A 14,712-nucleotide genomic window follows, 5' to 3' on the forward strand; every position below is an offset into this window, starting at 1 on the left:
TGATCTTTGCGTCCTCACTGTCCACTAGAGTAGTACCAGATGATTGGAGGGTGGCAAATGTTATTCCCTTGTTCAAGAAAGGGAATAGGGATAATCCTGGGAATTACAGATCTGCCAGGCTTACTTCTATGGTGGGCAAATTATTCGAGAGGATTCTGAGAGACAGTATTTATGATTATTTGGAAAAGCACAGTTCGATGAGAAATAGTCAGCATAGCTTTGAGGGGGGCAGGTCAGGCCTCACAAGCCTTCTTGAATTCTTTGAGGATGTGACAAAACACATTGAAGAAGGTAGAGCAGTGGATATGGTGTATATGGATTTTAGCAAGGCATTTGATAAGGTTCCACATGGTAGGCTCATTCAGAAAGTAAGGAGGCATGGGATCCAGGGAAATTTGGTTGTCTGGGTACAGAATTGGCTGTCCGGGTACAGAATTGGCTGTCCAATAGAAGACAGAGGGTGGTAGTAGATGGAAAGTATTCATCCTAGAGCTCAGTGACCAGTGGTGTTCCGCAGGGATCTGTTCTGGGACTTCTGCTCTTTGTGATCTTTATAAAATGACTTGGATGAGGAAGTGGAAGGGTGGGTTAGTAAGTTTGCCGATGACACAAAGGTTGGAGGTGGACAGCATGGAGGGCTGTTGTAGGTTGCAACAGGACATTGACAGGATGCAGAGCTGGACAAAGAAGTGGCAGATGGAATTCAACCCGGAAAAGTGCGAAGTGATTCACTTTGGAAGGTCGAATTTGAATGCAGAATACAGGGTTAATAGCAGGATTCTTCGCAATGTAGAGGAACAGAGGGATCTTGGGGTCCACATCCCACAAAGCTGCTACCCAAGTTGACCGGGTTGTTAAGGTGGTGGATGGTGTGTTGGCTTTCATTGGCAGGGGAATTGAGTTTAAGAGCTGCGAGGTTATGCGGCAGCTCTATAAAACCCTGGTTAGACCACACTTGGAATATTGTGTTCAGTTCTGGTCACCTCAATTTAGGCAGGATGTGGAAGCTTTAGAGAAGGTGCACAGGAGATTTACCAGGATGCTGCCTGGACTGGAGGGCAAGTCTTATGAGGAAAGGTTGAAGGAGATAGGGCTTTTTTCATTGGAGCGAAGAAGGACGAGAGGGGACTTGATAGAAGTGTACAAGATGATGAGAGGCATAGGTAGAGTGGATAGTCAGAGACTTTTTCCCAGGGCGGAAATGGCTATTATGAGGGGGCATAATTTTAAGGTGAATCGAGGAAGGTATAGGGGAGATGTCAGAGGTAGGTTCTTCACACAGAGTGGTGGGTGCGTGGAATGCGCTGCCGGCAGTGGTAGTGGAGTCAGATACTTTAGAGATTTTTAAGCGACTCTTGGATAGGCACATGGAGGATAGTAAAATGTACGGTATGCAGGGTAGTTTGATCTTAGAGTAGGATAACAGATCGGCACAACATCGTGGGACGAAGGGCCTGTACTGTGCTGTATTGTTCTATGTTCTATATTGCCTTTGTAAGCAACAGAGGTCACGGGTCTGGTATGTGCTGAGTTGCTGCAGTGCATCTTATCGATGGTACACTCTGCTGCTACTGAGTATTGTGATGGAGGCAGTGAATGGGTGGAAGGGGTGCCAATCAAGACTCTGCTTTCTCCTGGATGGTCATAGAGTCTGCAGCACAGAAAAAGGCCCTTCAGTCCATCAAGTCTGTACTTTGGGCATCTTGAGTTTTGTCATTGAGGCAATACTCCATCACACTCCTGACTTTAACCTTGTGGACAATCCTTAGGATGTGAAGGGTAAGTTACACACTGCAGAATTCCTAGTCTCTCAAAAGCTCACACAGCCACAGTATATGGTTGATCCAGTTAAGTTTCTGGTCAATTGTAACCCTCCAGGATTTGGTTGGTAGGAAATTTAGCAATGATAATGTACTTGAGTGCCAAGGGAAGAGTAAGATTTGGTCTTGTTTCTGTAGTGTAGTGATTATCACATTCGCCTAACACACAAAAGGTTCCCTGTTCGAAACCGGGCAGCAACAGCAAGGGGGCCCCTTTCTTTCCAGGCGGCACGGTGGCTCAGTAGTTAGCACTGCTGCCTCACAGCACCAGGGACCCGGGTTTGATTCCACCCTCGGGTGACCGTCTGTGTGGAGTTTTCACATTCTCCCCGTGTCTGCGTGGGTTTTCTCTGGGTGCTCCGGTTTCCTCCCACAGTCCAAAGATGTGCAGGCTAGGTGGATTGGCCATGCTAAAATTGCCCATAGTGTTCAGGGATGTGTAGATTATGTGGGTTATACGGGGATGGGTCTGGGTGGGATGCTCTGAGGTTCGGTGCGGACTTGTTGAGCCGAAGGGCCTGTTTCCACACTGTAGGGATTCTATGATCTCGTTGGAAGTGGCCATTGCCTTATATGGCACAAATGTTTCTGCACTATTTCAAACAGCACTGAATTTACAACATTGTTAATCTCTGTCCCTCTCCCAGCTCAGCTGTAACTTGATTACCTCTAAACTTCTCTAATGCTCAGTTCATCAGGGTCCTAAATTTTGTCTTCCACAAACTTCAACTGATACAAACCTCCAGCCTGCATCCTATTCACATTAGGCTTCTCATACGCATTCTCCTTGTGCTTTCTGACCTACCCTGGTGTCTGAAAAGCATGTCCACAGCTCTGAAAATTCTTTCCCATCTTAGCAATCACCTGAAGCCCTCCAACTTGAAAATAAAATATGAATGGGTGAAGAGTTTTGATTAAAAGTGACGCTTGTGGGCTCATTCTTAAGTACAAACCTTAACCTCTCAAAAGAAATGGAAGAGTGCAACACTCACCTGTGGTACCAGTTGAAGAGCAGCCAGTTCATTCCTTCCAGCTGGTACTCCCTGAGTTTATTGTCTGCCTTGTATGGTCGTGACAACTCCAGTTTTTTCCAAGTTTCAGCAGGAGGACGTTCCTGTTTCAGGTAAAGGAAGTACATGAGAGAAGGGTATAATATGGAAGAAGCATTATACATCTCCTCTCCGTGCATAGAGCAAGTGCCCTGTCAAGAATTGAGGCACGCACTGTGACAAACCGTTTCACTGTTTTCCAAAATGAAGGTAACACTGTGCATGTTAGTAGCTACGTGTCAGACGGCAGAATTCTCATTCCACAAGCTCACAGCAAAACAGCAAACTGGTTGGTTGCAGAAAGACCATGGTCCATCTAGCAGGGTGACCAGAATCCTGATTTTACAGGATTATTCATATTATGAGTTCTGGGCTGTTTGCTGTCGGGATGCTGATTGTCCTGTATTTTTAAAATTTACACTTGCAGTACCCTCCCCAGTTTCCAAATTCTCAGGTTCACCAGCACCCTCCCCCTTATTCTCATAGGCACACTGATCCTTCTGCTCTTTCAGGTCCACCCCATCTCAGTCATTTGGGCACCATTGCCATTGCCCCTGTTCACCTTCGACCCTCGGCAATCATATGATACTTAATGCCGTTATAAATTAATCACAGCAACCAATCTCCCAGGAATTAGTCCACAACACAACAGGCTGGTATGGGCAAGAAAGCCTGCCTTGTAAAGGAACAAACACAAAGTTGCTGGAAAAGCTCAGCAGGTCTGGCAGCATCTGTGAAGGAGAAAACAGAGTTAACGTTTTGGGTCCGGTGACCCTGCCTTGTAAAGTGTTGGAAACCACAAATCAAAGGTTCCTCTCTGATTATCAATACTCATTCAAATTAATATTAGCATTTATTAATCAAGGAACATCACAGAGCACAGTGCATTTATTGTTCACATATTCTGCTCCCCAGTTCACTAAATTATCTTTTAAACACAAACATTGAACACACAATAAAAGTTACCTCTTGCCATCAAAAGAAATGATTGCTGGCATTTTAATATGTTGCTGCTTCATGATGAAAAATTAATTTTAAGACAACTACTTCTTGCACAAGCAAGCAGTAGAAACTGCTTCTCTGTTTCACTGATTTCATTAAATTCATTTGTTACAAAAGAAGTTGGCCATATCACAGACCACTCAGTCCAACTCATCAGAGATCTGGTTGGTTAATAAACAACATTATTTACATGTATGACTAATAAAGCCAAATATCATTACCAAGTTTGAGACTTCCGGAATGATTTGCAAGTCCTCATATTCCTGAATCTTGACTGGGTCAATGTCTTCCACTAGCTCCCAAGTGCTTTCTTCATAGGGTAGAGAACACCATTTCACCAGGTAGTGAGTCACAGGCTTGGAAAACAAAATGTCAAATATTAAACACTGGTTTACTCTCCATTTGACTAGATCACTACTGTTGTGTACCACAGCTTCATTCACCAAGCTGCTAGCCATGTTCTTCGATAACAAATGCCAGGCAATACCATCTCCAATAAGAGACAACCTAATCACCGCCAATTGACATTCAATGGTGTTACCATCACTGAATTCCCCCACTATCAACATCCTCAACGTTTCCATTGACCAGAAACTCAACTCGGCTTGTCATATAAACACAGTGGCTACAAAAGCTGGTCAGAAGCTAGGAATATTGTGGCAAGTAACTCACCCGACTCCTCAAAGGCCACCATCTACAAGGGACAAGTCAGGAATGCGATGGAGTACATCCTACTTGCCTGGATGTGTGCAGCTCCAACAACACTCAAGGCAGGAGGCAATGGCCTAGTGGTGTTATCGCTAGACACAGATAATGTTCTGGGGATCCGGGTTCAAATCCCGCCACGGCAAATGGTAGAATTTGAATTCAATAAAGTATCTGGAATTAAGAAGCTAATGATGACCATGAATCCATTGTCCATTGTTGGAAAAACCCATCAGGTTCACTAATGTCTTTTAGGGAAGGAAACTGCCATCCTTACCTGGTCTGGCCTACATGTGACTCCAGACCCACAGCAATGTGGTTGACTCTGAACTGCCCTCTGGGCAATTAGGGATGGGCAATAAATGCTGCCTAGCAGCAACATCCTCATCCCATTAATGAATTTTAACAAAACATCCAGGACAAAGCAGCCTGCTTGATTGGCACCATGTCCCCAAACATCCACTCCCTCCACCACCGATGCTCAGTAGCAGCAATGTGTACCACCGCAAGATGCACGGCAGAGATTCACTTAAGACAGACCGCACCTTCCAAACACAAAACCACTTTCATCTAGAAGGACAAGTGCAGCACATGCATGGGAACACTATCCCCTGCAAGATTCCCCAAAGCCGCTCACCATCTTGACCTGGAAATATATTGCCATTCTTCACTGTTGCTAGGTTAAAACCCTGGCATTCCATCCCTAAGAGCATTGTGGATCAATCTACAGCACATGGACTGCAGGGGCTTAAGGCGGCAGCTCACCCCCATCTTCTCAAGGGGCAACTAGGGATGGGCAATAACTACCAGCCAGCCAGTGATGCCCATGTCCCACAAGTAAACAAAATTAATAAAAATTCCCTTACTCAATGACAAGCTATTGATCTCTGTCTTGGAATCGCTTCTTCCGATTTTGTTTCTAAACAACAAAACTCTAACTTTAAAATCCTGTCTCATGGAAAGGTTTATAATGCTCCTGTAAAATGCTTTGCAATTGTTTACGTCAAAAGTGCTATCCAAGTAGAAATCATTGACAATTTGACAGATGTGATGAAAATTTTGAAGAGAAACGTTGTACAATGATAAAAAGAATCTGTTCCAGTGGCAGAAGGATCAGTAACTGAAAGGTGATTGACAACAGAATCAGATACAACATGTAGAAAACAATTTTGTTTTTAAACACAGTGAATTGTTGTGATCTGGAATGCGTGGTCAAAAACAGCCGTGGAAACAGTCCCAGTATAACATTCAACAGGAATCTGGAGAAATACTTGAAGGGGAAGGGGCAGGAGAACAGAACTGGATAGCTCTTTAAACTTAAGCATGATGGCTGAATGAACTCCCTTCTGTGCTGATTCTATGAGATTGAGTCAAAGCAGGATCTAAGATTAAGTAGCTTTACATGGGGAAACAATTTTCCACCGCTCTGTAACTGATTACAGGCAGTGGGTAGTAATTTCATTGAAGATGGATGGTCTTCGATTCACTGATACATTTTGTGAATTTGGAGACAGCCTTCTCTACGTAAATTGAATATACTTCATTGAAGTTTACAACATGCAAGACACTGTAGTAAAAACACTATAAATTCTCCAAAAGTACAGATCTTCAGTGGAAACATAAAAGTGATGTTAGGTCTGGTACAAATTGGACTCTGAATTTACTGCATGGTTTATAGCAATTAAGATACCACCCAAGCTTTCAACAGCTGTCAAAGATGTGTGCCATTTCCCTTCATCAGTACTAGGACTGAACCAGAATGGGGGCTGCTCTGCTTTCCTTGCTTTTTATTTTCTCAAAGACCCTGCAACTGACATTGGACTTAATCTCTGGCCACAACAACTTGCATTTACATCGCACCTTTAGTGAAGTAAAGCACCCCAAGTCACTTTAAAGGAGAGTTATCAAACAAACACTTGATACTGAGTCGCATAAGGAGATATCACAATAACAGTCCCTTGCTGCCTCATTCAGCTTGTTTTGATCCATAGCATGTATTTTCCTGCTGCTTCACCTTCCTAACTGTCCCTTCACCCAAACTCTTTACCCTATATTAAATTGTACAATAAGTTTGAGATTTTTTTTGGTTGGTAGTGAAGTTAAAATATTTGGAGATGCTTTATTGGATTGTTTAAGCATTTAAACATGTGAATGTGGGATGGACCAAGTGCAGATAAATGGGAGTAGTGTAGGTTGGTTGTTGGTCAGCATAGACATGGTGGGCCGAAGGACCTGTTACTATGCTATATGGCTCTTAGTTTATAAGCATTTTGTTCCACTATATTTCCTGCTGCTGTACTCATGTTCGTTTGCTCTGCCTTTTCCAGTCACATACCGGTCACCATTAACCCATACTGCTGCTACTCTTTACTACTTCATTATCTTTTCTATTTAACCTTCCACTTTTCAGGTGAAGACCATCTCAATGGTACAGTTCACAATGCATTGAAACACACTTCTCCCACCCCAGTCTTCAAGCCACATATTCAATCCTGAATTTCTGCTCACGTTCACACAAGCTGCAAGGATCCCAAACTGTTGGAGAAGTGCAGGGCTGAAGCTCCTGCATTGTTGCCTTCTGGATCCACATATTTTCTTCACCTACAGTCAATCCTACTGACTCTGGCCACAGACCAAATCAGAAGTAGCTAGCCTAAAGGGTATAAATGCCACATGGAACAAAATGCTCAGCTACCTTTGCCCTTTCCTGATGCACCATAGCATGTGAACCTCAGACTCCAGCTTACTAACTGCACTGAATGCCCTTGCAGACATTTACTGGAGATATAGTTGCCATGAATGACATAATTTGCCCTGAATCTTTAGTACGTTTCATTTAATGAATTACATTTTAAGATTCAAATCATCACTCAACTGTAATATACTGATATTAAATTCCATGAAGTAGTTTAACCAATTAACCTATACGTGTAATCGCTATATCTCCCCAATACCAATTTAAACCACTGCTGAGATCTTTAAGGATTGTAGTGTTGGCAAGTTAATGGTGATAGGGAAGATGACGTCAGGAAAGGATATGAAAACAAGCCTGAAAATTTTAAAACTGATATGTTGCCAGATCAGGAATTAGTGCTGGTTAGTGAGGCACAGCTCACATCTAAGCAGGATTTGTTACAACTTGGGAGATAGACAGCAGAGTTTTGGATGCACTAAAGTTTGTGAAGGGTGGAAATGGAAGGCTAACAAGGCGAGCACTAGGATCGTCAAGCCTGGAAATAACAAAGGCATCAACGAGGGGGCACTAGCGATTCAGCAGAGGGGAGGACAGAGATAGATGACATTAGGTTGTTGGAAGCAGATGGTCACGCTGATGAAGTATTGTTAATATCTGGTGGCAAAAATCACTCAAGGTTCCATCTAGCTCTTTTTCTTTCTGCACAGAAGATCAAGCTGAACTTGCAGAGTACAGTGCTGCGTGTTTGAAAGCAATATCTGTGCCAGTGTCACAATCACAATTTGTGTACCTTATGAATAATGCACCCAAGAATGATCCTAAACCTTCCAGCCATGATTCCAGCCCAATCACTATGATGAAGAGAGACAATGAACAAACAATGGGATAATTTAATAATTTGAATTCCCTTGTTCATTAGTTCAAATGATGTTCTGGGATCATTTCCGTTCAATGGGAACGAGAAGCATCACATTGTACTCACTGTTCTAAAAACCACTTATAGAAATTGCTCAGCTCACATTTGCATTAAAACAGAAAGGAGCCATTCTGTGCAAGACCCTGTCATTCAATTGGTCAACAGCTGATCTGTACCTCCAGCTCCATTCAGCTCCCTTTCCTTCATTGCCTTCAATGCTCAATATTCCATCAAAACCATGGATCTCAGTCCTGAAAGTTTCAATTAAGCCTCAGCATCTACGGCCTTTTCAGGAGGCAGTCCTAGATTTATACCACACTGTGTGAAAAAGTGCTTTGTGATTTCACTCCTGAATAGCCAAGTTATAAATTCAAGATTGTGAACCATTGTTCTAATCTCCTCCACCAGAGGAAACAGTTTCCCTCTAACTACCATTTCAAATACTCAATTAGATCACATCTCAAGCAGCGGAAAAGGAAGCCAGGATAATGCCATTACTAACCTCTGAAGTTTCAGCATCTATCGTATGTGCTACATCCAGGATCCTGTCTACTTCAACATAGTCGGGATTAAATGGTTCCTCATCCGGCTAGAAGAAAACACAACAGATGTACAGTGAAGATCTTGCTGAAATATGAAAGCAGTCCAGTCACTTTTAACGGACTGTCACTTCCAGTACACTATCAGTGGAAACTGATTAGACACTTTACAACTGAGAACATTGATCCAACTTCCCTTCAGACAGTCTTTTATTTGACCTTTTTAACCAAATGTTAATTGAGCAGAAATATTGCTGTGCACTGTTCAGTGTATTCAATTTAGGTTCAGGACAGACAATCAAAATAATACACAAGCTGTTAAAAATCCAGATCACGCAGTTGTAGGTGTTTATTAATTTACTTTATAGAATAAAAATTTGATATTTCAGGATTACGCACTAATTTAGTTTGCCCTCACTTACAAATTCACCTTGAAGACATGTTACGGACCAGGCCAGATCCTCTCAAAATATTTTAAGGTAGCCTAGACCCAAACCTTTCCTTATTGTAAAGGTAGATGTGAAGTGGGTGTTCCAACTGTGATAAAACTCATCAAGCCACTTGGCTTTAAGCAAAACATAATTTATTTAAATACTACAGTGGAAACATGAACAAAAGAAAGCAGAATTTACAATAACTTTACTGGAAAATTTAACCAACCCAATACAGCAACTTAACTAATTAGCTATTCCAATATAGCAACATCGCATAAACACATTCTTTGGCAAAAAGGTAAATTCAAACACAATACAGTGTGGATCTGGAGTAACACAGCAGGCCAGGCAGCATCAGAGGAGCAGGAAAGCTGATGTTTCCGATCAGGACCCTTCTTCAGAAATGGGGAGGGGGAAGGGAGCTCAGAAACAAAGAGAGAGAGGAGGGATGGGGCTTGGGAAGGTGGGTGGGATTGTGATATGTGAGTGCAGGGAGTGAGTGGTGGGGATTGGTCAGTGAGGTGGGTGGGGTGGATAGGTGGGAGAGAAGATGGACAGGTTGTGTCAGGTCAAGGACAAGGGGATGAGAGGGAGGATTGGACATGGGATGAGGCCAGGGCTGGGGAGACTTTAAAACTGGTGAATTCTACGTTTAGGTCATCGGGCTGTAGGTTCCCGAGGCCGAGTACGAGGTGTTGCTCCTCCAGTTTGCGAGTGGTGTCATTGTGAAAGTGGAGGCGGCCCAGGGTGGATATGTCACCCAGGGAGTGGGAGGAGGAATTAAAATGGTTGGCGACTGGAAGGTTTTGTCGTTTATTGTGGACAGAGCGCAGATGCTCCACAAAACGGTCCCTGCGTCTACGCTTGGTCTCACCGATGTAGAGGAGGCCACATCGGGAGCAATGGATACAGTAGACCAAGTTGGAGGATGTACAGGTGAACCACTGTCTGCTATGAAAGGTTTGCTTTGGGCCTTGCATGGGGGTGAGAAGGTGGTGTAGGGGCAGGTGTAGCACTTCCTGCGATTGCAGGGAAAGGTGCCGGGTGTGGTGGGGTTAGTAGGGGGTGTGATGCGCTTAGTAGGGAGCATGGAGCAAATGAGGGAGTCGTAGAGTGAGCGGTCTCTATGAAAGGCAGATAGAGGTGGGGAGGGAAATATCTCTTTGGTCGTGGGGTTGGACTGTAGGTGGTGGAAGCGGCAGAGAATGATACGCTGGATGTAGAGGTTGGTGGAGTGGTATGTGAGGACCAGGGGAACCCTGTCTTTATTTTTGTTGGGGGAGGGGGTTTGAGGGCAGAAGTGTGGAAAATGCAAGAGATGCGGTTGAGGGCATTTTTGATCACCGGAGGGGGGATGTTGTGGTCCTTGAAAAAGGAGGACATCTGGGATGTCCAGGAGTGGAATGCGACATCTTGGGAGCAGATGCAGCAGAGGTGGAGGAATTGGGAATAGGGGATCACATGCTTGCAGGAGGGTGGGTGAGAGGAAGTGTAGTCCAGGTAGCTGTGGGAGTTGATGGGTTTGAACTGGGTGTTGTGGTGGTTACCAGAGATGGAGACAGAGAGGTCCAGGAAGGGGAGGGAGGGTATCATAAATGGTCCCGGTGAATTTGAGGTTGGGGTGAAAGGCGTTCATAAAGTTGATGAATTGTTCAAGCTCCACATGGCAGCACGAGGCAACGCCGATACAGTTATCAATGTAGCAGAGGAAGAGATGGGAGATGGTGCCAGTGTAACAGCGGAAAAGGGACTGTTCCATGTATCCTGCAAAGAGGCAGGCATACCTTGGACCTATGGGGGTGTCCATTGCCACCCAACTAGTCTGTAGGAAGTGGGAGGAGTTGGGTTGCCTTTCGTAGGGACAGCTCACTCCGCGGCTCCCTTGTGCGCTCCACACTCCCCACTAACCCCACCACCCCCGGCACCTTTCCCTGCAACCGCAGGAGGTGCTACACCTGCCCTTATACCTCCAACAAAGGCCTAAAGCAAACTTTCCACATCTGACAGAGGTTCACCTGTACATCCTCCAACTCGATCTACTGTATCCATTGCTCCTAATGTGGCCTCCTCTACATCGGTGAGACCAAGCGCAGACTCGGAACCATTTCGTGGAGCACCTGCGCTCTGTCCATGACCAATGACAACACCTTCCGGTCACCAACCATTTTAACTCCTCCTCCTCCCACTCCCTGGGTGACATGTCCATCCTGGGCCTCCTCCAGTGTCACAATGACGCCATCCGGAAACTGGAGGAGTAACACCTCATACTCGGCCTTGGGAGCCTACAACCCGATGGCCTAAACATAGAATTCACTAGTTTTAAAATCTCTCAACACCCCCTGTCTATCTTCTCTCCCACATATCCACCTCACTGACCAATCCTCACCACTCCCTACCTGCACTCACCTATCACCATCCCACCTACCTTCCTCAGCCCCACCCCTCCTATTTATTCAACCCCATTTCTGAAGAAGGGTCCTGATCGGAAACGTCAACTTTCCTGCTCCTCTGATGCTGCCTGGCCTGCTGTATTCCTCCAGATCCACACTGTATTGTCGGTGACTACAGCATCTATAGTTCTTGCTATCTCCGAGTAAATTCCAACACAGATTCTTATAGGCAGGAGGGAACAACATCCAGAGAGATTTCAGAGGAGGTAAGTTAGGAATCCTTTACTGAACTTTGCAACCCCCTTCTGGTACTCAAAACATCTTGTGACCACTACAGCTAAAACAACAAACTAGAAAACCCTGAACTGGGAGAACTGGCCACTCGCCTTCCACTGTTAAACTGGTTTAGCTCTCTAGCTCCCTAGACTTTTTGGTATCTCTGCCTTTACAAACTCTCTTCAAAAAAAAACCCAGGACAAAATAACCTTTTTACAGTGACAGCATCATCGCAGACAAGAGGAGGATTAGGGAAACAAATTCAACTTAGCAAGAGCAAAGACACAAATGAATTGAAACACTGTTTTTCAATTGTTGTTTTTCAATAGTTGAATGAGTTTTGAAGAGCAATAATATTGAACAAATATGAAGTGAAGGTTATTACAGAAAAGTGGCTCCCAATGTTAACTTTGATTTTCATTTCATTCCAGTTTGCCTTTCCTCACTCCTTAAGGCACTGAGCCTACCCTGCTTATGAAGTAGGGGAAAAGCCTCCAATAACAATCCCTTTTTGGAAGGGCATTCACATCATATTGCAATCTCCCAGACTTGGAGTGAGGGAGGGATAACAGAGGCAGACCACGCTACACAATGTCTGACAGTAAAATCTGTTCTCTTCTGAAGTTAATGAATGCATGATTAAATCCACTGAAACATTTTTTTCTGTTTAAAGATGATTGATGCTATGAAATTTCCTCACAGGTTCGTGAACTTGTATCAAGTTGACAGTTTGAAATAATTCCTCTGCAGCTCCCCAACAATCTGCATGCGCACCATATGGTTATCAGAACTTTCACTGGGGAAGGGACACTAAAAAGGATCAGAGAACAGTCAAAGATGTAACTGGAGCAGGAGTGGAGGGGACAAATTTAGGGGAAGAATTTGAAGGTGGTAATGTCTCAGTCATACAGTGGAATTTGAGCAGAATATTCCAAAATGCAGGCTGGACCTCAGAACCAGCCAGGAATTTCAGCATCATCTATTACCACTGTGTTCTGTGGGAGACTATCTTGTGCTTATGTTTATGTTTCAATTAATTGTCCCTGTAAGTTTGTAATCTTTTTAAAAAAGTCACTTCCAACATGCGCTGATGAATGGAGAGCTAGAATATTTTCAAAGCTAATACTTAAAATTTAATTGACTGTAATTGAAGATATCTAATAACTTCTTAAAAAGTCTTCACAATTAAAAGTGAAGATCCTATACTGTCACTCCAATATATCCTTTCACTGCATCGTCTAGTCTCGACCATTGTGATCTTCACAACTGAAAAGTTCAAAAACGGAAACCCGGACTACACCCGAGTTCTGGAGGATATAGCTGAGGAGATTGTAGAGGCATTGGCGCTGATCTTTCACAAATCACCGGAGTCAGGAAAGATCCCAGAGGACTGGAAAGCGGCTCATATAACACCCTTGTTTAAAAAGGGAGAGAGGCAGAAGACAGAAAACTATACACCGGTTAGCCTGACTTCAGTCATTGGGAAGGTTTTAGGGTCCATTATTAAGGATGAAATTGCAGAGTACTTGGGACTGCATGGTAAAATAAGGCTGAGTCATCATGGCTTCATCAAGGGGCGGTCATACCTGGCAAATATGTTAGAATTCCTTGAGTAGGCAAAGGGCAAATTAGACAAAGCAGAGTCAGTGGATGTGATCTGTTTGGATTTCCAGAAGGCCTCTGACAAGGTGCCAGAGGATGCTGCTAAGAGCCCATGGTGTTGGAGGTAAGGTACTGGCATGGATAGAGAATTGACTGACTGGCAGAAGGCAGACAGTGGGGATAAAGGGGTCTTTTTCAGGATGGCAACTGGTAATTAGTGGAATTCCGTAGGGTCAATGTTGGGACCACAACTGTTCACACATTATACATTGACGATCCAGACAAAGGAACTGGGGGAATTGTATAAATACCAACCTTTGCCTAACTACCAAAGATTTCCAAAATGATGGCAGTGTAGGACACTCCAACACTCCAGCTGGAGCTTGTCTGTTCCTTTTTTTGCCCTCGCGTTTCTTTTTCTCATCTTTTTCTTCTTCTGCCAGCAGCCCAGAGCGAAGCGGTGACGGCCAGTAACCCAGAGTGGGGGCAGCTAGCGGCCTGGAGCATAGATGGCTATGGGTTGGGAACTGGCAAAAGCTGGTCAGACCTCTTGGAAGCCCTTCAAGAAAGTCTGTAATGTCTATCTTAAGTTTCATTTCTTATTTTCCTAACTTATACTATGTATATTTGTAATATAGTGTAATTTTTTTTCTTTATTTTCTCTATTTTTGTACCTAGGTATCTTGCACCAAATATGGTGCCGTGTATTGGCAACATTGTACACTTTTCACTGTACTCCTGTTCTTTTATAACTTGAATCCATGTGACAGTAAACCTAATTCTAATTCTATTCATCAGTTCTGAAGGGTCACTGGACCCGAAACGTTGACTCTTTTCTCTCCACAGATGCTGCCAGACTTGCTGAGTTTTCCCAGCCATTTTTGTTTTTGTTTCCGATTTGAGCATCTGCAATTTTTTTCAGTTTTTTTGTTTTGATAGATTCTTGATTAGTAAGCGGATCCAGGGTCACAGGGAGGAGGCAGGAGAATGGGGTTGACAAACATATTAAGCCATGATAAAAAGGCAGAGCTGACACGATAGGCTGAATGGCCTAATTCTGCTCCAATATCTTGTGGTCTAATGGAAAACCACGGGCAAAAGCCATTCTCTTCAGCAATTTAACCTCAATGTCAGCAGCCTTGTGATCTCAAAGTGTGTTGTGAAAGTATGTTCAATGTGACTATCCAACAGCCAAACTAACCTCTTATCTGTGGTCATGAATTATATTCAAATCACCAAACATGGTTGGTGCTCCTTTGCTTGAGGAAAACAGCTGACAGCCTT

General features: G+C 43.8%; 1 protein-coding gene across 4 annotated transcripts in view; it reads right to left on the bottom strand.

Annotated features, from left to right (window-relative positions):
- Positions 1–14,712, bottom strand: part of chd6 (chromodomain helicase DNA binding protein 6) — a 234,949-nt gene that overhangs the window by 78,403 nt on the left and 141,834 nt on the right. For all 4 annotated transcript variants that reach the window (XM_048608166.1, XM_048608167.1, XM_048608165.1 and 1 more), the window contains 3 exons: positions 8,690–8,776; positions 4,093–4,227; positions 2,813–2,934 (listed from right to left, as the gene is read on the bottom strand). In XM_048608166.1, coding sequence (XP_048464123.1) covers positions 2,813–2,934; positions 4,093–4,227; positions 8,690–8,776 — 344 coding nt within the window. The remainder of the gene's footprint in view (positions 1–2,812; positions 2,935–4,092; positions 4,228–8,689; positions 8,777–14,712) is intronic.

Source organism: Rhincodon typus, chromosome 19 (genome assembly GCF_021869965.1).
Source record: "Rhincodon typus isolate 14 chromosome 19, sRhiTyp1.1, whole genome shotgun sequence".
NCBI lineage: Eukaryota > Metazoa > Chordata > Chondrichthyes > Orectolobiformes > Rhincodontidae > Rhincodon > Rhincodon typus.